The sequence below is a fragment of the Rana temporaria genome, chromosome 7 (assembly GCF_905171775.1).
Source record: "Rana temporaria chromosome 7, aRanTem1.1, whole genome shotgun sequence".
NCBI classification, from domain to species: domain Eukaryota; kingdom Metazoa; phylum Chordata; class Amphibia; order Anura; family Ranidae; genus Rana; species Rana temporaria.
In genome coordinates this window covers 94203485-94230299 of record NC_053495.1, presented here as the reverse complement: position 1 = coordinate 94230299, position 26815 = coordinate 94203485, and the positions used below count along the sequence as shown (strand labels likewise).

The following is a 26815-nucleotide window of genomic DNA, read 5'->3' as shown; positions in this document are numbered from 1 at the left end:
AAGCTGTATTGCCCAAGTGCATTTGGAAAAACTTAGGTCACCAACGTCGACCTTGCAGGCCTGTGTAAATCTCAACTTTAGGCTCCATAAAAATCGTTGCTTCTGCATATTTTGAGCTCAATGTTAAGAGACAAAAACCTTTCAGATTTTTCTTTTTTTTTTTTATTTGCTGTACAAAAATGTTCTATATAAGCGTTTTTTTTTTCTGCCAAGGGTACTGCAGTTTTTGTTTTTTTAAGCCCCATTGACATGGAGCCTTAGAGATGTAAAATTTCCAGAAATTGTGAAGTCATGACCAAAAAAAAATCGTGTGTGTTTTTTATTATTATTTAGTTACATAGTTATTCAGGTTGAAAAAAGACACACATGTCCATCCAGCCAACCACAAAAAAAAATAAACAAACAAAAAAAAAACACAGTACAATCCAATACACCCATCTCCATACCCACAGTTGATCCAGAGGAAGGCAAAAAAAAACAGCAGAGCATGATCCAATTTGCTACAGCAGGGGAAAAAATTCCTTCCTGATCCCCCGAGAGGCAATCGGATTTACCCTGGATCAACTTTACCTACAAATCTTAGTACTCAGTTATATTGTGTACATTTAGGAAAGTATCCAGGCCTTTCTTAAAGCAATCTACTGAGCTGACCAGAACCACCTCTGGAGGGAGTCTGTTACACATTTTCACAGCTCTTACTGTGAAGAAATCTTTCCGTATTTGGAGATGAAATCTCTTTTCTTCTAGACGTGTTGACCGTGAAGTGAATAGCTCAACACAAAGTTTACTATATGGACTAGTTTGTTCAATAAATAAACTAAACTTGCTTTTTAACCACTTAACGCCCGCCGCACGCCTATTTACGTCCACAGAATGGCACGTACAGGCAGATGGGCGTATATATACGTCCTTGCCTTCTAGCGGGTGGGGGGTCCGATCGGGACCCCTCCCCCCCCCCCCCCCCCCCCCCCGCGGCGGGCAGCTTACCTCGGGGAGCGATCCGGGACGACGGCGCGGCTATTCGTTTATAGCCGCTCCGTCGCGATCGCTCCCCGGAGCTGAAGAACGGGGAGAGCCGTGCTTCACTGTAGCGGCGTATCGATCGAGTGATCCCTTTTATAAAGAGACTCGATCGATGATGTCAGTCCTACAGCCACACCCCCCTACAGTTGTAAACACACACTAGGTGAACCCTAACTCCTACATCGCCCCCTGTGGTTAACTCCCAAACTGCAACTGTCATTTTCACAATAAACAATGCAATTTAAATGCATTTTTTGCTGTGAAAATGACAATGGTCCCAAAAATGTGTTAAAATTGTCAAGTGTCCGCCATAATGTCGCAGTCACGAAAAAAATCGCTAATCGCCGCCAATAGTAGTAAAAAAATAATAATTAATAAAAATGCAATAAAACTATCCCCTATTTTGTAAACGCTATACATTTTGCGCAAACCAATCGATAAACACTTATTGCGATTTTTTTTTTTTTTTACCAAAAATAGGTAGAAGAATACGTATCGGCCTAAACTGAGGGAAATTTTTTTTTTATATATATGTTTTTGGGGGATATTTATTATAGAAAAAAGTAAAAAAATATAGAATTTTTTTCAAAATTGTCGCTCTATTTTTGTTTATAGCGCAAAAAATAAAAACCGCAGAGGTGATGAAATACCACCAAAAGAAAGCTCTATTTGTGGGTAAAAAAGGACACCAATTTTGTTTGGGAGCCATGTCGCACGACCGCGCAATTGTCTGTTAAAGCGACGCAGTGCCGAATCGCAAAACCTGGCCTGGGCATTTAGCTGCCTAAAGGTTCGGGGGGCTTAAGTGGTTAAAAACTTTTTTTTTTTTTCTCCCCACAATTATAGCTTTCTTTTGGTGGTATTTGCTCACCTCTGCTGTTTTTTTATTTTTTGCGCTATAAACAAAAAAAGAGCGACATTTTTGAAAAAAATAACTTTTTTTTTTTTTTTTTTTTTTGCTATATTAAATTGCACAGTGAAAATGTTTCCAAACTCTGGATGTTGGTCTCACCATTTTTACTAAGAGGAGAGCAAGAAAAAACAATTTACTGACCAGTCTATAGGTAAATGTTATGCTGCAATGAAGTCCCATTTCACACTTGTGCAACTTGTCCTGTCCTTCCAGTCTTGTCAAAGTCGTGGGCAAAAATTGTGGCAAAATCGCACAAATTTCCGGTCACACAAGTGTGAAAGGGGCCTTAAAGTTTAAAAAAATAAACACAATTTTCAGACAAATTTGCTATCTTACCTGCCAATTAAGGTCCTGATAGGACAAAAAACTATCATCTACTGTATCCCAACACACACCCAACTGTAGAAGGTACAAGATGGAGCACACAAGCAAACCAAACTGGAGCCTTTCCCCTGCAGTGCCCCGTAGAGGCAGAAATCTGAAAGAGTTTACATAAAGTCTCAAATGTTTAAGACCTTCATGTTTATAGATTTGTTTATTAATCATTGTAAAAAAAAAACATATATTCCACATTTTTTTTTTTTCTTAGAAAATAAATGGGTTTGAGGAAAAAAAAATCCCCCCCCAGGTTTTTCCATACCTTCCCATCTCTACTCAATTTTAACCTCAGTTGATGCATTTCAAACAGGATGGTATATTACTTTGTTGGAGGGAATAGTTATGTTTTAATTGTTGGGAATATGTTGGACAGGGCAATACTAGTCCAAATTTGAGGACCAAAATAACTGTTCTCAGTGAGGGGTGTTTAGTGAATGCAGAGATTCAGATTCTGATATTTTAGTTCTCTGGTACACTTTCAACTTAAAATTTCATCACATTCAACATTCGAAAAAGTTACATTTGGAAAATTTGCACAACCTCAAATATTTGAAAACACATTTAAAAGTTATTTTCCTGTCTACTTTTATTGCAGGGACATGCAACCAAGATGACTGGATAAGTGTTGTGCGGCCGGTTATTGAAAAGCGAATGCAAAAGTAATTTCACATTTTTACTACCTTTTTCCTCAGTCTGGTGTGACTACATGCATTGGGATTTAAAATCATGCTAAACAGGGACAGACTAAGTTTTCACTGCCAGATTCCTACATGTGGGTTGTGGAGTTGTTGGGTTATCTTTAAGTAGTAACAAGGCTGATTTAGTCCAGCTTACGGTATTTCATAGTGTCCATTAAAGCCTGTAGCAAACTGGGTGTTACCCCAAAAAAAGAGCATTAAACTATGTCTTTTAAAACCCTTTTGTAACGGTATGGCCTGTGAGACCCAGAGGCTCTTGAAGGATGTGGGGTACTCCTGTGTCAGTTTCACCAATGACTCTTGTGTCTAGGGTCATCCTATGTCCACTAGGGGCATAGGATGACTGAGAACTGATATCATGGATTACAAAAGATGGGACAGTAATGATAATTCATGTTTTGTGTTAATTAAGCTTGGCTCCTAAGAAATTTCATGGTGCCATGCTAACTAACCCTGTATTGTGTGAAAGTTCTATTGATGCTAATATGTGTTGTGAGTTAACACACTCTAAAGGTCAGACGTCTGACTTATGTTCACTAAAGGAATGTGTATTGTGTAGCAGGTGAGTGTAGCAGGTGAGAATAGCTTATCGCGGAGTCAGAAAGTCTGTCTAAGATGTGGATTGAGGGGGACTCGTTGGCACCCATTGTGTGATGTTGTGGGTGGGGTGTGTCATTGTCCCTTTGATTCCTGCAGCATGCTTTCTAACTGTATATAAGAAACCTAAGTTTACCATTAAAGTGTCATTCTGTCTGGAACCAGAGAACAGAGCTGTGTCATTATTCTGGGGGGAAATCCAATGGGTCTTGTCTGCTGGATTGTGGAGTGTCAGAAGCTGTCTTGGGTTGGTGGAATGGAATATCGTAACGGCGTTAACCCCTGACCATTACACCTTCATATGCTCATTTTCCTTTATCGGAGTTGCCAGCGGCTCACTGGCTAGTGCCAATATGAGGGGCAACATGGTGTACCCCTGGTACCTGTATGAATTTTTTTTTTTCAGAACGTGAGCCTTCCTTTCTAATGATGACTTGCAGATGAATGTAGAGCAGCTGCACCCAAGCAATAAAAGATTCACCAAAGCATCTCAGCACCCTTTAAAGATACGTGCAGTCTGTGCTGTCAAAGGCTTCTGCTGTATCTAGTGACAGCAAGGCCAGTTCACCTGGACTTTTTAGGAAGAGTTTGTGTGTTATTTTTTATTTATTTTTTTATTTTTTATACAGCTTACTAAGGTTCATAGAGGTGGGTTTGTTTGGCAACAATCCTGACTGGTCACCATGTATTGATTGACTGACATCAGGTGGTTTGCCAGTACTTTTCCCAAAATTGTTATATTGCTGGTTAATAAGGCTATAGGCTTATAAGGGCCTGAATCTAAGGGCTGCTTATCTTCAAGAACTGGTACTACAGTAGCCTCTGTCAATCACAGAAGAGCACCCCTAGTATACCTTTAGCAATTATGGAAGTAAAGTACAGGCATACCCCAGTATCTGTATATGTTTTAAATATTTCTATAGGTAACCTCTGCCTTTGTCAATTCCTCAAGGGTCAGCGGTGAGTTCAGGAAGGATCTTTAGGTCTAGTTAGTGGTGGTAGGTTAATTTCGAGCATAATATGGAAAGGGATTTCTCTGTATAGACAGAAAAAAACACTGCGCTAACGTGTAAATAAATTAACAGTGAAAAAAATTAATTTCTGTGAAAAGCTGCCAGTATTAATACTAAAATACCATAGTAAACAAAGAAACAAAAAACAAGATAATACGGCGCTAATATTTAAACCTGTGAAAAATATATATGTGAAATATATCTTAAAAAGTTGAATGCAACATTCATAAAAATAAATGTAAAATAAATGACCAAAAGAATGATCAAAAATTTGATAAAAGAATTGACAATATGGTATTCAATGTGACAAATCCAACCATATAAATAAATGAAGTGACAAAGAAATAGTCCATAAAAAATCAGTGCAAATTAAGTCCAATTAAGGTGAGCATCTGTGATTAATCAGGAAAGGGATCCTCCACCAAAAAGGTCACCCAATGTGTGGGAAATGAAATCTCCTTACCAGAGACAAAGACCGGGCTTTCAACGGTCTAATTCAGCATAAGGATGTTTAAAGTCTTCCTTGAAAAGACTATTCCAGACACTGCTATGAATCACCAGTATTGATAACTCCAAAAGATAGAATCCCATTCAAATCCGCTCCAGTTAAACATTGGTGTTCATAAAAACATTTAGTGTGTCTTTACTCTGGATCTTTCTGCCATATGACCGGTACTTTCATTCCGGAAGAGTACATGCTAAGTTTGTTCATACTTCCCAGATCATTTCTTAACCTGTTTATTATCAGTAAAGGAGTCTGTCATTTGCAGGTCAAAAAGTAGCAGATCTCGTAGCTCCCTGTGAATGGATTCGCGATGTAGCCGCTACATCCAGCGTGTACAGGTGAAGGGTCACTTTGATTTACAAGTTGAAAATCAAAGTGACCCTTCACCTGTACACGCTGGATGTAGCGGCTACTTCGCGAATCCATTCACAGGGAGCTACGAGATCTGCTACTTTTTGACCTGCAAATGACAGACTCCTTTACTGATAATAAACAGGTTAAGAAATGATCTGGGAAGTATGAACAAACTTAGCATGTACTCTTCCGGAATGAAAGTACCGGTCATATGGCAGAAAGATCCAGAGTAAAGACACACTAAATGTTTTTATGAACACCAATGTTTAACTGGAGCGGATTTGAATGGGATTCTATCTTTTGGAGTTATCAATACTGGTGATTCATAGCAGTGTCTGGAATAGTCTTTTCAAGGAAGACTTTAAACATCCTTATGCTGAATTAGACCGTTGAAAGCCCGGTCTTTGTCTCTGGTAAGGAGATTTCATTTCCCACACATTGGGTGACCTTTTTGGTGGAGGATCCCTTTCCTGATTAATCACAGATGCTCACCTTAATTGGACTTAATTTGCACTGATTTTTTATGGACTATTTCTTTGTCACTTCATTTATTTATATGGTTGGATTTGTCACATTGAATACCATATTGTCAATTCTTTTATCAAATTTTTGATCATTCTTTTGGTCATTTATTTTACATTTATTTTTATGAATGTTGCATTCAACTTTTTAAGATATATTTCACATATATATTTTTCACAGGTTTAAATATTAGCGCCGTATTATCTTGTATCTTGTTTTTTAATTTCGAGCATAATCCTGCAGGTCTGTGAGGAACTTCCTAATCCATAAATTGTTATAATATCCAATAACTAATCCCACAAACTGACAATATATGATTGATTATAGGATACAAACGCCCTGGGTAACCTCTATCACCACTGTGCCAATAATGAACAAGTGAAATAAACTACAGCTGCTGCTTAGTGAATGAATATTTAAACCAAAACAAATTTAACCCAAAATTAATCTAGGGGAAAAGGGAATAGTTGCTCCAGGTGGAAACCCAAACGAACATCCTGTGATGAGGGAGTGGGGGGACGAAGCCTAGCCTTGTCTGTCTATAGAGGCAGAACGCACTGCTCTGAATTGAGTCCACAGGGGTGCCACCGTCCTATGGTGGCACACCAAGAAGAGAAGGAGCCAGGAGAGCCAGCAGGGGACCCCAAAAGGAGGTTTGGGCTGTTCTGTGCAAAACCATTGTACAGAGTAGGCAAGTATAACTAATATGTGTGTGTTTTTTTTGTTTTTTATCCTGGATGCTACAGACATAGTTATCTGACTATTGTGCAGTGCAAGGATCATGACATTGGCTCTGCTGGCCCTACCCCCTACTTCATTCACAAAAAGCCTTGTATTATTTTCACAAAGTGCAAGGAAATGCTTTAAAAGACTGCACGCTTTTCACTTTCTTTAAAGTGTTTTTTATTAAATTGTTGTTTATTTTTCTCAAATATATCTCTGCGCTTGAAGCTGATGAGAGTACAGGGCAATGGTTTCATTACTAGTGTATAGAAGTGATTGGGCGGCTCCCAAAATCTGCTGGCAGTCGGGAGTAAAAGCAAAAGTTTGTGCGCATGCCAACATTGCTACCAACATAATAATTACATGGACAGCAAGGAAAATGTTGATCTGTCCATCCAATATTACTACCATAAGCTTTTTTTTTTATTTTTATTTTTTTTCCCCTCTTTATAATGATGTGGATCAAATGATTTTGTTTACCCTTTCAGATACTCTGAAGGTGAGATACGTTTCAATCTGATGGCAATTGTTTCAGACAGAAAGAAGATATATGAAAAGAAAATCTGTGATTTACAAAAACAGCTTACAGAGGTCAGTAAAAAATGTTTGTTCTTAAATGTAGATCAAAGATTTCATAATTTTTTTTCTAACTGGTTTGAAACATTTTGCTTTGTGGGAAAAAAAAAAAAAATCAGGTTATGACAAGACTGTACGAATACTATTTAATTACTGTAAGAATATGGAAAGCTGTTGTCAGGTATGAAGTGCAGGCAACTAGAACAGTAGCGGCTTTCAGTATCCCTTGCTTCGCTTGAATGCCAGTCCTGGTTTTGGCAAAAACTTGTACTGCTAGGGAGCAGATAAACAAGCGTCAGCACTATGAGAAAATGCCAAAGCTTTGCCCAGTCTGAATGTCTGGTGGATGTGATATGTCGTACTCCTTTTTTCCCTTGTCTGGTGTGTACCTGAAAAACAAAATTGCCTGGGTGTATGGTAAATGTGATCATGGTTATCATGTCCTCCTAGACTCTTGAAGTCTGACTTTTTAGTCCATACCAATCTGGTGGATCTAAAGAAACTGAATCGGGTCCAGATTAGAGTACTCTGAATCCACGAGGACTGTAAAGACCGGCAGTGGATCTGCCTGCTATGAATTTGTCATGACCCCATTATGAGTGTACAGCTCAAATTTGTGGAGAGGCTTCCGTCTGTTTTTGATTATAAATGAAAGAGAGGGAGAGAGATTATATATGAAATTGTACTTTTTTTTTTTTTTTTTGGTACCTTGCCAGTTTTGGCTGGTGAAGCACCAGTGTCCCCATAGACCTTGGAGCTTCCCATGATGTTGGAGCTTCAGGTTTTTGAGCCCATTTTGAACTCTCAAGAGATCCAACAAATTCAAAGGCTCAAGAGAATGTTGGAGACAGTCACCACCCCATCTATTCCAGGATTAAGATGTCATGTAAATCAACTCGCATTTTAGTAGCTGAATCTACTACTTTTTTCTAATATTGCGCTGCTAGTGTGATACAAACAGCGCTGCCTTTTCTACTTCAAACTGTCCTTACGGATCCTGTTGGGGTTCCTTGGCCGCTACCAGCAGCACAGAGGACATCAGGGCCAGAGAGGAGGAGCAGTGGTGACGGGCTGGAACACAGAGCCTCTAACACTGCCAGAAAGGTCGGATGATGCTAAGAATAGCAGTGCTGGTATCTAGACAATCTTGGAGCTGAACGCCAGACCAAATAAATTATTAAATGCAGGAGGCATGTGTATTCTTCAAACATGGTATCCTTTGTGTATTTCACCTTTTGCAGTAATCCGACATGAAACACCTCCTGCACTTTGTCTTGTTCAGAGTTGCTGGTCTTGTATCTGAAGGTGTTTGGTTTGGAACTAGGAGTCCTTGGGTCCACCAAGTCATCCAGTGGACTATGTGAACAGGAAGATGCCACCTGCAGAGGAAAATAAAGTATTGTGGCATGGGAATGCCTAATGATTAAATTGCTGCTGGAAGCTTTAATCTTTAATTTTATGGGTTGTCTTTTATGGCTCATTACTGACTTTTGTACCTTCACATGTGTGACATTGTGAGAAATATTGGCCTCATCTAGCCTTCCAGAGCTGCATTATTCTTGTGGAACACAGGACTAGCTAGCAACAAGGGAATGCCAATGCAATTTCCCAGGCCTACCTTCTGATGGCATACTCATGAGTCTGAACTGGATTAAGAATAGACGTGAAATGGGCAAAGTATGTTGTGGCTACAATTCCTAAAGTGGACCTTTTTATCTATTTGAAAAGGTGGGGCCTTGTAAGCATGGGAGTCAGTCATTCTAGGAGTTTTGCTAAGCAACAGATAGATATACACCACACCAAGTTTAATGGCTGTGTAAGCTCATAAGAAAAAAATTAACTTGGGGCTGTTGGCCAGAAGGTTGTAATGTTGTTACATTTGATGTACCGTGGGAGATTTTATGTTAAATGCTTCTAATTTTAAATGTGGTTAAAGCAGAGCTCCAGTACAAAACCATAAAAATGAAGTCGGCAGCTACAAAAACTGTAGCTGCTGACTTTTAATATTGGGACACTTACCTGTCCAGGGATCCTGCAATGTGGGCACCCCAGACAATCTTTCAGTCGGCTCTCGGGTGCTGCCGCTCCCATTCCTTGTAGGGAAAACATGCAGTGGAGACTTGCCGGTTCCCTACTGTGCATGTGCGAAGCACACTGCGCATTGTGAATGGCCCAGCGGCAAGGGAAGAAGGAGGGGGGGGGGGCGAATTTCCGGGAAAACTCGCTGCGGCACGATGACTTGTCAAAAAAGTTACCCGTTACCTAAAAGGGAGAAGAAAACAAGCAGAGCTTCCCCATTTTTGGCTGAAACTCAGATTTAAGAAATCAACCGTTGTTTACATGTGAACCTTATGTCTCTTTCCCCCCCCCCCCTCAAAGGTTCATCTGGTCCCCCCCCCCCCCCCCCCCCAGTTCTTTCAAAACAGATTTGTAGGCTCTCCTCCTCTTCTCAGGTCCCTGGCGGCGATCTTTGCTTTTCCAACTTTTTTCGTCTCCACAGCAAGTCGTTTGCTATGGAGACATGCTGTGCGTGCTTGCTCCCAACCTGTGTCTGATGCTGTGCTCCATAGACTTACACAGCGGGACGTGGGCCAGCTTCCTCTTCACTGTATTTCATTAAAAGCAGTAAGAGCCAATGGCTCCTGCTGCTGCTTGAATGCTGTGTGAAGAGGTAGTAAGGGCAGAATAGATGCAGCTGCAGTGTTATTATTATTTTTTTTTACTAAATTAATACTGTTTTAGTCTACTAAAATACAACTAAAACAATTCAGATGACTAAAATATGACTAAAACTAAAATTAAATTTTTGTCACTGAGTAAAACAAAGTTAAATTTATAACACAACAGCTAAATCTGTGTCTGTAGTGCATGTTCAAACCTTTAATACCATAAATAATTAAACATGTTAATAGATTTTTACAAAAGTATATAATGTTTGGCAGTTCTAAAGAAATAATGCATCAAAATTTACCTAAACACATTTGATTTTAGTCTACTAAAATATGACTAAAACTAAAATGGCATGTTGGTGAAAAGATCCATAACTAAATCGAAATTTGATGTAAAAATTAACACTGTGCAACTGCTGATCTCTTCTCTTCTTCCCTCGCGGCTGCTGGTGCTCAATTTTTTTTGGGGGCGCAAACAAACAAAAAAATTAAGCGGCGCCACTGCTGTGGCCCCCCGCGCCCTGAAACTTGTCTCGGGTCACACGCTGTCCTCCACGCTCCACGTCCTCGTCGATGTCTGTCTTCTCCCGTCCTCTGCTATGATTGGACACCTGATGGGCGTCCAATCACAGTGCCTGTCGCTTCAGCCAATCGGGTGACCCAAGCGATTTATTTGTTTCCCTAACACAAACGGCGAACGCACAACATTGCGCCCGCTGTTTGCCAATTTGGAAGCCTATTAGAGCCAACGGCTCTAATCAGGCGGTTAAAAAAAAGGGGGGCCGGACACCTGAATAGGGGACGGCAACCATAGATGGATTCATGCATTCATGAATCTATCTATGGTGATGGGCAGGAGAGAGGGGGCGGGGCACCTGCGCCCCTTTTATGGACGCACCGCCGCCATTCTCCCCTCTCTGCCCCCTTTTGCCCCCTTCTTCCCTCTCTCTTCATACAGGGGAGGGGGGTTCACAAGGAAACCTGAAAATGTTTGTTAATGAAAACCATGCAGTAGAATAAAAAATGTTTTAAGGATTAGTAACACTTTAATGGGCCCCCAGTAGCTTTATGCCAAAATTTGTTAGTATGCAGAGCAGACCAATAGGGTCTCTTCTGTTTATAATAACCCTACTTGTCAGGGGTTTTTAGTTTTTGGAGTTCAATTCCACTTTAAAGTGTTACTAAACCCAGGACCCTGCATTTCACTATATCTGGTCTTCCACAGTACACAAAACATGTAAATGCAATTTAAGTAAATATAAACTGCTAAATACCTGTTGTCTTCTGTTCATGGACGGACACAGCAGCATTGACCTTAGGGTTATATATCCTTCCTTTCAGGAGAGACTTGGGCAGAAAAAACAGCACTTCAAGTGTTAAAACACTTATTTCAGTACAGCACCGTGGCTCCTCGGGGCCCATGTGCTCTGGAGGTTTTTAGGCGATTTTTTTTCGCTTTTATTTTATTTTTTCCTGCATTTTTTTTGGACCCTGGGATCTACAATCAACTGCTAACTGGGTGACAGGCTGGATCCTTGATCCATGTAGTCCCCTCATGTTTGGCCATCGAGCGTGTGCTGGCCTTTAGCTATGCGCTGGGCCGTCCACGACCTTCCCCGTGCTCCAGGGGTGGCCGGTGAGCGACGTGCTCCAGGGCACACATATGACCGGTCTCTATGGCCGTGTCACAGTGTGCCGGGTCGACAGCCATGCCGTAAGCGGATGTTGGTTCTGTCTGGAATGCCTCCAGCCGGTGGTTGCAGGACGGGTAAGTAGTATCCCCTTGCCTTGGCATGGTGGTTCGGCTGGTGCATTCCTGGGGAGGTCGATTGAGGGTCCGCCCTGCTTTCCTCTCTCTTCCTCTCCCTCCTTCCCCGTTTTTCTGGGTGGCGGCCGTGAGGTGGGGGTCCCTGGGGGCTCCGTTACTACCGGGGGGCTGCGCTGCTGTGGGGTGTGGTTTTCCTGTCCTGTATGATGCCGTGTGCGCTGGGGGGGGCCTGCAGGGCCTGGTGATTTTACTGTGTTTTGCTGTGTTTGTCATTGTATTTTTTAAAACACGTGTATGGCTGCCATTTTGCCGCTGACGCGCCTCTATTGACTCGGCTGCCATTTTCTTGTAGTCCGCATGCTGTTTTTCTGCATGTCGGCGTCCATCTTGGAAGAGTTTTGGCCTCTAGTGACCAGAATAACGGTGCCAAAAGCTCTCAGCACTCTTCCTGAGGGACGGCACAGCACGGGCAGCGTTCTCCGCTTCTCAGTAGCGCTACAGCCTGGTGGGGTGGTGAGTCCTCTGGGGTGTCCCCTGCTCTCTGTTGCAGCTGGGAGGGTGGCCTGTGGGTCCTGCCATGCAGTACAAGGCCAGCATATACGGTGGGTCAGCATGGCGTCCGAACCGGAAGCTTCTACCCCAAGCATGCCAGAGTTAACCCTTGGTGCCCCTGTTCCTGCGGCCTCAGTGGATTCTATGACGGCGGTCCTTGAGGCGTTTGTTGCCGGGATTGAAAAGGCGAGTGGCCAGAAGGGGGGTAAAAAGCGCCCCCTTCCTCTGCCTTCTTCTGGGGATGTCTCTGACACGGAATCAGGCCCTGCTTCTGTCATGTCAGATGATGCAGGCTTAGCCCACACGGACAGTGAGGATGACTCTGCTTCAGGGTCAAAGCATGATAAGGAATTTGTTGGAGCTCTTATCACTGCGGTGCGGGATACTCAGAAACTCGAGGATTTGGCGGAGGCATCAGACATGCCGGTCCCTTTTGGGTTCCGCAAACCACCCTGCACCGCTAAAGTGTTTCCTTGTGTTCCATATTTGGACAAATTGTTGTACAAGGAATGGATCGGCCGCAGAAAGTTTTTGCTGTTCCAAAATGCTTTGCGGGCCGTTACCCACTTTTTTAGGAAATCCTCCTCAAAACGGGTATCTCCTCCGTCAGTGGACCCCCCTGTGTCCAGACTGAACACGGCTACCACGTTACCTGTGGAAGGGGCTCCCGCTTTTAAGGACCCCGCCGATAGAACTGAGGCTATGGCCCGCTCCATGTTCACAGTGGTGGGGTCGGCGGTGAGACCGGTTTTGGCCAGGGCTCTGGTGTCGCAGACACTTACAGAACGGGCAAAGTCCTTGCTACAGGATCTGGAGGCACAGAATGTCTGAGACCTCTATGGACCTGGCCGACCAGTTGGTGCAGGGCCTGGATCCCTTTGCTCTCCAGGGCCTCTGCCTATGCGGTGGTGCTACGCCGCCTCGTGTGGCTGAAGTGTTGGTCTGCGGACCAGTTTTCAAAAACGGCCTTGGTGGACGTACCCTTTAAGGGTGAACTGCTTTTTGGGGCGTCCCTGGATGACATCATAAAGGATGCCACAGGCGGTAAGAGCACTCTGCTCCCGCAATCTGGAAAGGATAAGGAGCCTCACCAGAAGCAAGGGCCCTCCTTTACTACCCCCAAGCGTTTTTTTCGCCCACCAAGTGCGGCAGGAAAACGTTTTCAGGGTGCTAAGGCGTCCGCTGAAGGACAAAAGCGCCCCTGGTACCGCAAGCCCAACAAGCCTGCCTCTGCATGAAGGTCTGCCCCCGCCCGCATCTCTGGTGGGGGGCCGACTTCGTGAATTTGCGGCTCGGTGGAGGTCTCTTCTTTCCGACCGTTGTGTTTGCGAAGTAGTTTCCTCGGGGGGTACAAGATAGTTTCTCTCTTGTCCACCAAACAGATTTTTTTCCCTCCAACCTCAGGCTTCCTCCGGATCGCAGGAAGGATCTGTCAGGGGCTGTCCAGGACCTGCTGGTCAGGGGAGTGGTTGTACCAGTTCCCTCAACGGAACGGTTTCAGGGGTTTTACTCCAATCTGTTTGTAGTCCCCAAGAAGGAAGGGGTCCGTCCAATCCTGGACCTCAAGGCCCTCAATTGCTTTGTCAAAGTACAAAAATTCAGGATGGAGTCGATTCGCTCAGTAGTAGCAGCGCTCCATCAGGGGGATTTTCTAGCATCCTTGGATATCAAGGACGCGTACTTGCATATCCCCATATGCGCAAAACACCAGAGATTTCTGCGTTTTGCGGTCGGAGAGGACCACTTTTAATTTGTGGCCCTCCCGTTCGGTCTGGTTTCGGCACCACTGTTTTTTACCAAGGTGCTCGCTCCGATTCTGGCCCTGCTGAGGCAGCACGGGATCGCTATCGTGGGATACCTGGACGACCTTCTTCTGAGAGCTTCTTTAAGCTCAGAATTAGAAGAGGACGTGTCTATCACCTGTCGGACCCTCCGAGAATTCGGTTGGCTATTGAATACCCAGAAGTCCAGTACTGGTACCGTCTCAGCGGCTGGAATACCTGGGGTTAGTCCTGGATTCCGCAGAGGCGAGAGTTTTCCTCCCAACGGAAAAACTACAGACACTGCGGTGCAGCGGTTGACGACCCAGAAATGGGCGTCGCTTCGCTTTTGCATGAGAGTGCTGGGTCTGATGGTGGCCTCTTTCGAGTCAGTGCCGTATGCCCAATTTCACACTCGAGTGTTGCAAAAAGAGATTCTGTCACGTTGGGACAAGCTTCCTTCGTCTGGATTACCAGATTCGGGTGAGGTGACTGGTCAAGTCATCCCTAGTGTGGTGGCTGACATCTCCGGTACTTCGGACCGGAAAGTCGTTTCTGCCATGCCATTGGACAGTGGTCGCGACGGATGCCAGCCTCTCCGGCTGGGGGAGTGTCTGGAGTGTCCAGTCAGCCCAGGGGCGCTGGACTCAGGAGGAGTCCTGCCTACCAATTAATGTACTGGAGCTCCGAGCAATCAAGTTGTCTCTCCAAGTGGTCTCTGGGTCTAAAGGACCGACTGGTCAGGATCCAGTCCGACAACGCCACAGCCGTGGCGTACGTCAATCATCAGGGGGGCACACGGAGCTCGGCTGCAGCGACGAAAGTCTCGCAATCCTCTGGTGGGCCGAAAGGTACGTGCCGGCTCTGTCGGCCGTGTACATTACGGGAGTGCTGAACTGGCAAGCCGACTACCTAAGTTGCCAAACACTAGAACAAGGAGAATGGTCGCTACACCCGGAGGTGTTTCAGAGCCTGTGCCAAAAATGGGGCACTCCAGACATGGACCTTCTGGCATCCCGTCTCAATCGGAAGGTGTCGCGGTTCGTGGCCAGGTCAAGGGATCTGTGGGCGGACGCACCATGGGGTCACTTTACACCTAATCTACGCCTTCCCTCCTCTGAAGCTTCTTCCTCGCCTGCTGCGCAGAGTGGAAGCCAAGGGGATGCCAACAATCCTGATCGCTCCGGATTGGCCACGCCGGCCCTGGTACGCGGACCTGGTGCGTCTGGTGGCAGACGTCCCTTGGCGTCTACCCCTGAGAGAAGATCTTCTGTCGCAGGGTCCGATCTTTCACCCTGCTTTATAGTCGCTGGCTTTGACGGCGTGGCTGTTGAGAGAAAGGTGCTGAAAGATTGAGGCCTGTCGGGCTCGGTGGTCTCTACCATGCTGCGAGCACGGAAGTCTACTTCATGAAAGATTTACCATCGTACGTGGAAGGCCTACATCTCTATGTGTGAGGAGATGAAATGGCACCCCCTGTACATACGTGATGTCCTAGATTCTGCTGTTCTTACAGCGTGGAGTGGATCAGGCTCTCGCCTTAAGTACGGTTAAGAGTCAGATTTCGGCTCTAGCTGTCTACTTTCAGCGACCCTTGGCGGCGCACTCCCTGGTGCGTACGTTTGTGCAGGGGGTTCCTCATGTGGCCCCTCCTGTGCGCCCTCCACTGCCTCCATGGGACTTGAATTTAGTCCTTTCGGTGCTTCAAGAGGCTCCGTTTGAAGACATTCAGGAGATTCCCTTGTTGACTCTGTGCCAGAAGGTGTTTTTTCTGGTGGCAATTACCTCGGTCAGACGGTATCTGAACTGGCGGCCTTGTCCTGCAAGGCTCCTTACTTGGTCATCCATAAGGATAAGGTGGTGCTGTGGCCGCAGCCGTCATTCCTTCCAAAGGTTGTTTTGGCTTTTTACATTGAGGACATTGTTTTGCCATCCTTATGTCCTCGGCCGAAAAACCAGAAGGAGGCCACTTTTCATTCCTTGGACGTGGTTCTTGCCCTACGGCTGTACTTGTCTGCTACGGCTCCGTTCTGGAAGTAACTGGTCCTAAGAAAGGTCTGGCGGTCTCGTCGGCCACCATTTCTAGGTGGATCAGACAGGTCGTGCTCCAGGCTTATGCCCTAAAGGGGCGGGCGCCACCCTTTCAGGTTACGGCGCATTCGACCAAGGCGATTGGTGCCTCTTGGGCTTTCCGCTATCAAGTGTCTGTGTTACAGGTGTGTAAGGTAGCGACCTGGTCGTCAATCCACACCTTCTCAAGATTTTACAAGGTGGATGTGAGTGCATCTTCGAATGCCTCCTTTGGCCGCAAGGTTTTACAGGCAGTTTAAGGTTGAAGTTCCTCTGTTGAGGTTTGTTTTGGGTGAAGCTTGGTTTGCTGTGTTTTTTTTTTCCCACCCCTTGAAATTTTTTGACACTGCTTGGGGACGTCCCTAAGGTCAATGCTGCTGTGTCCGTCCACGAATGGAAGAGAAAATAGTATTTTTGTACTCGCCGTAAAATCCATTTCTCTGAGTTCATGGACGGACACAGCACCCACCCCTCCTTTGTACTGCTTGTTTACGAACTGGGGCTGCATGTGCAGAGAGTGGGATGTACCCGGGGGACCCGCCCCCTGGGAGGTGCTGTACTGAAAAGTGTTTTAACACTTGAAGTGCTGTTTTTTCTGCCTAGTCTCTCCTGAAAGGAAGGATATATAACCCTAAGGACAATGCTGCTGTGTCTGTCCATGAACTCAGAGAAATGGATTTTACTGTGAGTCCAAAAATCCTATTTTCTCATCAGCATTATAAATCAGTCTAGTGACCTCTATCGGTGTCTGGTTAACCACTTACCCCCCGGACCATATTGCTGCCCAAAGACCAGACTGCGTCGCTTTAACAGACAATTGCGCGGTCGTGCGACGTGGCTCCCAAACAAAATTGGCGTCCTTTTTTCCCCACAAATAGAGCTTTCTTTTGGTGGTATTTAATCACCTCTGCGGTTTTTAGTTTTTGCGCTATAAACAAAAATAGAGCGACAATTTTGAAAAAAAAAGAATATTTTTTACATTTTGCTATAATAAATATCCCCCAAAAATATATAAAAAAACATTTTTTTCCTCAGTTTAGGCCGATACGTTTTCTTCTACATATTTTTCGTAAAAAAAAATCGCAATAAGCGTTTATTGATTGGTTTGCGCAAAAGTTATAGCGTTTACAAAATAGGGGGTATTTTTATGTCATTTTTATTATTTTTTTTTACTAGTAATGGCGGCGATCAGCGTTTTTTTTTTTTTTTTCGGTACTGCGACATTATGGCGGACACTTTTGACACATTTTTGGGACCATTGGCATTTTTATAGCGATGAGTGCTATAAAAATGCATTGGATTACTATAAAAATGCCACTGGCAGTGAAGGGGTTAACACTAGGGGGCAGGGAAGGGGTTAAGTATGCCTGGGTGTGTTCTTACTGTGGGGGGGGGGGGGGTGGCCTCACTAGGGGAAACACTGATCCTCGGTTCATACATTGTATGAACCGAAGATCAGCATTTCCCCTGCTGACAGGACCGGAAGCTGTGTGTTTACACACACAGCTCCCGGTCCCCGCTCTGTACCGAGCGATCGTGTGTGCCCGGCGGCGATCGCGCCCGCTGGGCACACGCACGGGAGTCGGGGGCGAGCGGGGGGCGCGCGCGCCCCCTAGTGGCGGCTGGGAGAGAGGACGTCATACTACGTGCTCTCGCCCAGCCGAGCCAACTTGTCGACGTATAACGGCGGTGGCCGGTCGGCAAGTGGTTAAAGCTTGTAGGATGAGCTTTCCTTCTACTCTGGACAATGCTGATCGGACCTGTGCTGATCACATGCACCCTCACAAGAAAAAAAATAAAGAAAATGACTCTCTAGCAATACACACCAAACTGAGCACGTGCATAGTGTCCCAGAGGCTCAGTACTATTGGGATATAGATTGGGGACAGTGGAAGAAGGGTGGATCAGAGAAGACAGGATCAAACCGGCATTTTTACACAATGCGGAGGATTAACCCCTTGGGTTCCGCAGTGAGTATAACGTGCTTGCTTTACTGCATATTCAGACTGATTTTACTGTTGTGGATTTAGTAACACTTTAATGTGGTGTTTCTCAACCAGGGAGAAGTCCCCAGGGGTTCCATGGCAAGTCTACCGGTCAATCACAGACAGCTGACGGGTCTCAGCCAGCATGCAGAGTTGAACTGTAATAAGAGCTCTCTCATGGCACAATTTTTCCGGCTGGCCCCTCCTTTCCCCCCCGTCCACCCCAGGCGCTACTCTGCATTTGAAAAAACTTCTGTACCCCGACGTGTGCTCCATTCCCTATGTGACACGTACCCTGATGTGTGCTGGATTCCCTGCTGTGTGACATGTACCCTGATGTGTGCTGGATTACCTGCTGTGTGACACGTACCCTGACGTGTGCTGGATTCCCTGCTATGGGACGCGTGCGCTGACGTGTGCTGGATTCCCTGCTATGGGACGCGTGCGCTGACGTGTGCTGGATTCCCTGCTATGGGACGCGTGCGCTGACGTGTGCTGGATTCCCTGCTATGGGACGCGTGCGCTGACGTGTGCTGGATTCCCTGCTATGGGAACTGTGCCATGTCGTGTGACCTGTAACCGGCTATGTGCCCTGTACACGTGTGTGTGTGTGTGTGTGTGTGTGTGTGTGTGTGTGTGTGTGTGTGTGTGTGTGTGTGTGTGTTTGTTTCAGAAGAAAAAACACACATTTCACATAAAATTAGTAAGTTCTAATAATATTTAATGCTGTTTCTTAAAATAATTGTTATATCGCGACTTCCAATGTTCCCTGAGCTGTAGATCTGAATGCTATTTTTTTGGGTTCCCCCGAGATCTCAAACCTTTTGCCAGGGATTCCTCGACGGTAAAAAGGAGATTGAACACTGCTTTTAAGGCATTGATTCAGCACGACAGCCAGGGAATGTAGCTTTCTGAAAAGGAGAGCCCTAAGTTCAGCAAAGGAGGCCTCAATGATTCTAATATGACCATTTAACACAACAAATATTTGCTCATCGCCCTGGACCGCACAGATGAATTGACCTTAAATGATTTACTTTTTTGATGGAAACTACTCGTCACTATTCTGCTGCAATAGGAATATAATGTGATCACTATTATGTAACCAGCTGAATTGAACCAATAGGAGCACCTAACTGCTAATCGATTACATATTTTTGTATATCATTTAAAGATCATACAGAAGAGATCATTCTGCATATGAAAATTTGTCCTTGGGTATGCAATGTTTACACATCAAGGCAGATTTAAAAAGCTGCAATATGACTATTGCTGCTCATGCCTGGAAAACCCAGACTGTTGCCATCCAGGGTGTGAAAACTCATATGAATGCTCTAAAGATTAATGTGCAGATGTCCAGTATCCTGAAGGATTCGCATTTCAAGGTTTGGGAACCCTGGATCAGTTATTCTTTGCTCTCTGGAGCCAGCCTGTTGGGTCCGTCTCTAATTGTCTGCGACGATCCCAAATATATAGTTTACGGGGTAGTATATACCCCTTTGGGCGCTGCTGCCCTTTAGAGGACAGCCGTGTTATGATTGGGGATATGTAATCTGATCGCATTGCTGGTATTCATATGTATCGGTTTGTTTTTCCCAATGCCAATATGTGACTGCTTTCTTATTTGAATGTTTATCTCTGTGAGCTTGTCATGTTCTGTTTAAAAACAAACATATTGAAACATAAAATGTTGCAGTATGACCATACCCCTGTTAAAGAAAAAAAAAATACTCTACACATTTATAAAGTACAGCAATGTTGAAAATGTGAAGTTGAGCAAGGTTTTTACCACCCCCCAACCACAAGTATAAACAAGGTCCTAACCAGCCTACATGCTACAGGCTGGTGGTGTTTGAGCCCCTAAGTTTTTTTTTTTTTTTTTTCAGTTTTGAAACGTTGATTTAAAGATCAAAAATATCATCATCTATTTTTTTTTTTTTTTTTTTTCTTTTAAACAGAAATGCAGATAAAAATAAAAGTGCTTTAGGGGAAGGCTAATGTTTTGTTGTAATGTTTTTAATTTTAATTTTCCATATCACTGTTCAAATTTCTCTCACTTCTGTCTGCTGAAGTTATGGCTGTCATGACAGAAAAGGCAAATCTCTGGAACACAGCCCCAGATAGCAGTAAAAACAGGACTAATTCTTCTCCGCATTGTACAGAACTACAAAAAAAAAGTTTTGACTGGACTTGCACTTTTTTTTTTCACAAGAAATACTGGACTTGCACTTTACTTTACCTCCTTGACTAACAATTTTGTATTCGGACTAGGGATTGTACAATAACTTGTCTGGATTTTTTTTTCTGGTAAGCTTCCACATAATTTCATCTGTTTTTATATGTATAAAATAAAACCAATGATGTGTTTTTCCGCTTATTGACAGGTGCAGCCAATGGAAATGGATCATTGTAGTTTTGTAAGCTCGAATAAATCTGAAATTGCTAAATATGAACTCCTTCTTGAAGAAGAAAACCAAAAGACTAAGCGATATAAGGTTCGTTTTTATTTTGCTTAATTGTATTTTTTGATTTGGCTACCTGTGGGTTATAAAAGTAATGTAATTCAGAATTTGTTAAATGGGATAATGGTAAGAATGAGATGATAGAAAAATGGATGCTATAGCTAGTAGGGGTGTTGAATTTAATCGTTGCATCGATGCATCGGGATCCGTCCACGATGCGGCATCGATGTTGTAGCTTTAAGTAATCGATTATGGAGGATGACGTCATTCTCGCGTTGTGCCGCCTCCGAGTGGAGCCGAAAGCAGCCGGAGTTTACATGACGTTTTTTCCCGCCTCCTGCTGACGTTATCCCGCTGTGTTGCGAGGAGAGGAGGACAATAGCAAGTGATCCCAGGCAGCGTAATGCGGAAGTGAGGAGCCCACACTGTGTGCACTGTGCAGGTTGGCGGGAACATGGAGTGCTGTGTGCGGAGTTTGTGGTGGCTGGAGCTGTCCCTGCTGCTAAGTGGCAGCGGCCATGGCCGGCTTGTGGAGCACGGAGCTCTGAGGAGGAGAGTGGAGCCATCAGTGCTTTTGGTCCCCGGAATGGTTCAGGGCGGCCGCGGCGTATCCAGCCGGAGGTGTGATGGAGGAGGATGAAGTGGAGCCAGAGGAGAGCCAGAACAGCGGTAGAACCAGGTGAGGGGGCCGTCGGGAGGACACTGAGAGGACTGACATGGTAAGGGAGGTGCCAGACTGCATACAGAATGTAGATGGGGCAATACAACCAAAAAAGGTGTGCAGTGCTTTGCGGTGATAAATGTACAAAAGAGTCTTATTAAGTAGTAAACAAATATAGTCCCGAAATATATTTATATATAAATCTGATTGAAAAATCTTCTGTGTATTCAAAGTAATTCCAGCGCTGAGTGTGCTCTGCTGTGTTCAAATCATTCCTGATTTCTGGTGAATGATTTGAACACAGCAGAGCACACTCAGCGCTGGAATTACTTTGAATACACAGAAGATTTCTTTCAATCAGATTTATATATAAATATATTTCGGGACTATATTTGTTCACTACTTAATAAGACTCTCTTGTACATTTATCACCGCAAAGCACTGCACACCTTTTTTGTTTTATGGTCTATTAAAAGTTGTATATTCACTATCACCTTGTGCTAGCTGCCAACTAATCATACAGCGCCCGCTTGATGTTGTTTTTAATGCAGATATGACATCATGTTCCCCAGCTGGCTGTCAAACTGCCTAATGTTCTTCACAGCCCCTTCCTCCCCCCGCAGGTTCCACTATCTTTCGCCCAACCCCTCCCCCCACCTTTTATATATGTCTCAAACTACTCCTAATCACTCAAACTACACATCAGACGGATATGGCTCCCAGCCCATTCCTCTTCCACCTCCCCATTCAAACCAATGGCTACCGCATAGCCCTCACCCAACTCGCCTCCATTCACAGGCTCCAACCCCCACCCCATGCAGCCCTAAACAATAATTCTATAACAAAAAAATTCTCTCTGGACCGACCCCTCCATCCTTCAGTTCCTATCGCCCGACTCTTCCATTGAATAATATTCCTGGACTCTTCCAGCCTTCCATTCCTATCCTCCGATTCTTCCATCCTTTTTTTCTTATTCATGGATTCCTATTTCCCTATCCCCGGATTCTTCCTTTCTCTCTCCATGGATTTCACCATCTTTCAATTCTTATCCCTTGACCCCTCCATCCTTCAGTTCTATCCCTGGACTCTTCCATCTCCAGACTACCACTAGTTCTCATCTCCAGACTACTCCAGCCATCCTTCCTTTCCTATTCATGGATTCCTTCTTCCCCATCTCCAGACTCCTCCCATCTTTCTAATCGTGATGCATCTTGGAATCGAATCGAAGATACGCACCCCCAATAGCTAGTCGTTTAAGACCAAATTACCAAAGCTTCCAGTTTTAAAAGCAATAATACATTTTAATATGGGTTACCAAGCAAGATTCTGTAATTCAACTTTTATATATTGGGCTACAGATACATGGCCAGATCTAAATCGGGTTGCCCTGACTGTTAATTGGCAGTTGTATCTCTGTCTTCAAATAAGTGAAGATTTTTAATATAATAGTTATAGAGAGCAGATTAACATATTTCTAGTTTTGTACTTGTAAAGGACCTTAACCATTTGAAACATGGGTTTAGTACAGGGTTTAAAATTAATTCTCTTTCCTTTACAAAATTATTGGATCAAACGCCTCTTCAAAAAAACAATTCTGTCCTTTCAAACGGTTCATTACTTTACATGTGTGATAAGGGAAGTATAGTACCTTTTTGCTAGGTGTATGTCGAGTTTTTGCTCACTTCTACAAAAATATGATGTGGCTTTCAGTTTAAAAAGAGAGATTCTCATGTAAAGTAGCCCTGAAACCCGAATTGCTGAAAACCCTGAAGTATTTTGCTAAAAAAAATTAAATGTAGAATTACCTGGGCTGCACAGGGCTATCCTGATCGTTGTAGCCTCTGCATAAGCTTTGGAGGCTGTACTCAAATTCTGTTAAACTGCATAAATGTGGGGCTAACCTGTAAGTGCTTTCCAGACCTGAGTATACTGGTTAAGTTGGCCTGTCCTGATCAAGAGTCCTAGCACAGCCTCAAGAGTCACTTTGACGACTCACACTTTTAAAAGGCTTCTGAACATAGTGAAGCTAGCCTGGAATGTGACCTTTGGACATTGGGCTCTAAAGTTGTAGTGCTTTCCAGACCTTCATGTACTTTGTTAGCCCCAGAGTGCTTTCTTGGTCCAGAGCCATGGCACAGCCTCTGGTGTGCCCTGTCTCTGAAGACTGACTTACTGAGCAAGGCTGGTCAGGCTGAAATACCAGGAGCTATCTCACAGTTGGTACCGTTGGGTGCCCGTTTTGAAATTTTTCACCCTTTTCCCCATCTTCACTGCAATAAGGTACAGATCACCGACGTCATCTACTAGGTGGAGTTCTGCCCTTGCTCTACATTATTTTCTGATGTGCAGACTAGAAAAAGCACTATCGCACTACTGCTAAAGCACCAAGTGAAACTACGATCTCTGATTTCTTTTCACTGCCTGGCTAAAATGACTGTCACCTCAGACCATCTGAAACCCTCATGAGCGCCCGCTGCCTGGTAGGTAGTACATGAGGCCTTTCCTGACATTGGTCCTAGTTGCAAACCACCTGACAGTTTTACAGGTTTCTTTATCGTACATCACGGGACACAGAGAAGCATAGTAATTACTATGTGGGTTATAGAGTCTACCTTCAGGTGATGGACACTGGCACACCCTTAAGGCCAGAAGTTTTCTCCCCTATATAACCCCTCCCATACCGGGAGTACCTTAGTTTTTTCGCCAGTGTCTAAGGTGTTGGTCACGAGGGAACATGTTCTCTGAGGAGCTAAACTGGAGGGATCCATGCTGGATATAAAAACCCTTCATAGAAACCGGATCCGTCCAAAGTGCTTCTTAGCCAAAGTGGACGGTACCTGGGCCCCGGTTGACAAGAACGGGGTTTGGCCTGTAATGCTCCTCTTTTGAGGGCTGGATCCTGGGTTTCAGTGCTTTGGTCAATTTCCCAATACCAAAAGCTTACTGACAGGGTGCGATATAGGTCCAGGGGTGTGGTGTTCCTGTCCATGGACCCCGGTCCCTGAAGGTCTGCAGACTTAGCTCTCCGTGATAGGCGAAGATTGGACTGCCTGTATTTTGCAGAGTCCTGCAGCGTTGGATAAGGTAAGTGAAGGGCCTTTCAGAACTTGGTTCTGAAAGTTTCCTCCTTTTGAGCCATTATGCTAGTTTGCCTAAAGTTTCCCTGTCTGTGCCTCTCTCTCCTTTCATTGTCCTGGTGCTTCTGAGCTGTCTTGCTTCTGAGCTGTCTTGCTTCCGTTTTGCTACTGCAGTGTCATTGTGTCCAATGACAGGTTCAATAGAAGCAGAGCGAGAAAAAGATGCACTAATCAACTTGACACAAACGGGCTGGGCCCCGGCCATTTACATTCAATAGTAGAAAACGGACAGTGCACACACTACAACAATGCACATGTACTGACGACATCACCTCCTGCCTATACAGACATATTTCAACTGGATACTGTCAATCTTCCTCAAGGAAGGCTGGTCAGGGGACACTGTTGTTGTCTAAACAATGGGGTATTGTGTTTTGTGTGCACTAAAATCCATTTTAATGTATTTGTTCCTAAAAATAAGCATTTGATAAATGGCTGCACAAATATTATGCAGTATTAAAAATAGCAATGGCCACAATTTTATTCTCCAGGGCCTTTTCGTTCAGAAAATGTTTAACATTTAAAATAAGGGTTCTAAGATGTTTTCTATAAAAAATTGCTGATTTTACCAAACATGCATGACAGTTTTTAAATTAACATGATGAGTTCTTTTTTCTAGGCAGATCTTTTCTTCCTGTGTAGAAAAGGACAAACTAGTTTTTAAAATAGAAGTAAATGGAACTAAAACTAATGATTACATTCGAGGCTAGGAATGATAACTGTCACAGCTGCTTGTTCTCTAAACCAAACTGGTCAAACAATTCAAATGACTGGTGTCATAATTTACCACATGTGCAGCACCGTGGCAAATGCAGATCAAACAAGATGGCGGCTTCATTGACTGTAAAGTATAGAAGAGTTTATTTCTGCTTCTGCTAGGTATAGAAACAAGTTTTCTTTCACTCGTTGACAGACACTTCTTCTCATCTTTATAGTCATGACTGATACGGTCTTATAGCACTACCTACCAGGAGTAGAACAATATGCAGAAAATAACTCAACACCTCCAATGGGCAGTCCTTACTGGATAAACCCCCCTCTCTGCATAGGCAATCCAGTTCCCTGCTTGGGACCTGTGATTCTATTCCTTTTTTTTTTCTCCTGTGGAGAGCTTCAATTGGCAGCAGGAATGAACAACAGGCTGGATAATCTAGATCCAGTGGTCACCTCAGTCTGGCCAACGAGTGCATGCAGACCTTTGGCTATGCACTGGGTCGACTGCGACGAGCCCCATCCTGGAGCGGGATGAACACTGAGTTTAATGTCTTGCGGGGACACGTATGACTGGGTGCCTGCACTCTGTGTCACTGTGTTACCCTGGCTGACAGACACTCCCCCCCCCCCCCCCCCACTGTGACCCACAGTTTTAGTGTGCTGCTGAGGCTCGATCACTATGGGTAGTGTGGGTGATGCTGCAACCACTGCAGGAGTACCTGCAGGGGATGGAGCTTGTCCCAGCTCCTGTACTCACTGGAAGGATGGGAGAGGAAAGATCCCTTGTGCCACTCATCCACTGAGTTCTATGGTGGTATGAGAGGGACAACCTCAACCTGGGCTCCCTCCAGGCCATGTTTTAACTCTGCCCCACGGAGCTTAGTCTGCAATTAACTGATTCACAATACTAAAGATAAATAAAACGGCCCAATACAAAAACAAGTATGAGGCTAAATTCTATTATTGGTTGTTGTATACACATAGCTATGTGGCTATATACACTATATTACCAAAAGTATTGACGCCTGCCTTTACATGAACTTTAATGGCATCCTAGTCTTAGTCCGTAGTAAAAGACTACTCGCCGTAAAATCCCCTTTTCTGAGTTCACAGCGCCCACCCCTCTGTTGGAGATTTACTTCTGACACTACTTTAGTATGAACTGGATTGCCTATGCAGAGAGGGGATTTTATTCAGTAAGGACTGCCCACAGGAGGTGCCAAATTATTTTCTGCCTAGTGTCCTACTGCTAGCTAGCGCTATAAAATTCTATCAGTCTTGAATATAAAGAAGAAGGAAGCTGTGTCCATCAATGAACTTGGAGAAAGGCATTTTAGGGTGAGTAACAAATATTTTTTCGTGTTGGGTTTTCAAATTAAAAAAAACATTTTTGTTTTTAATTTTCTATTTCCAGATTGAAAATATCAGACGAAAACACAACTATCTACCATTCATTATGGAGTTATTAAAAACTTTGGCAGAACACCAACAATTAATACCGCTAGTAGAAAAGGTAAGCAGAAACTGACAAAGGGTTTTTCTACCGTAAACGTAGAACTAGACTGTAAACTATAAACCACAAAAACCATGTATAATTCAGTTGTAGAATATGGTGTTTTAATGAAATAATAAAAAAATAGTTTAAAATGTGTTTTTCCTGTGCTGTCAGAAGATAAACAAAAAGATCCTAACAGATGACCTTCCCTCTCCATGAAAAGCTGTAGGCAACTTCAATTGA

The 26815-nt window shown here is 44.1% G+C and overlaps 1 protein-coding gene across 2 annotated transcripts in view; it reads left to right on the top strand.

The window, feature by feature from the left end:
- UCHL5 (ubiquitin C-terminal hydrolase L5) overlaps nucleotides 1–26815 on the top strand; it is a 92997-nt gene that overhangs the window by 29864 nt on the left and 36318 nt on the right. For both annotated transcript variants that reach the window (XM_040359675.1, XM_040359676.1), the window contains exons 7-10: nucleotides 2910–2973; nucleotides 7215–7317; nucleotides 20488–20598; nucleotides 26492–26590. In XM_040359675.1, coding sequence (XP_040215609.1) covers nucleotides 2910–2973; nucleotides 7215–7317; nucleotides 20488–20598; nucleotides 26492–26590 — 377 coding nt within the window. The remainder of the gene's footprint in view (nucleotides 1–2909; nucleotides 2974–7214; nucleotides 7318–20487; nucleotides 20599–26491; nucleotides 26591–26815) is intronic.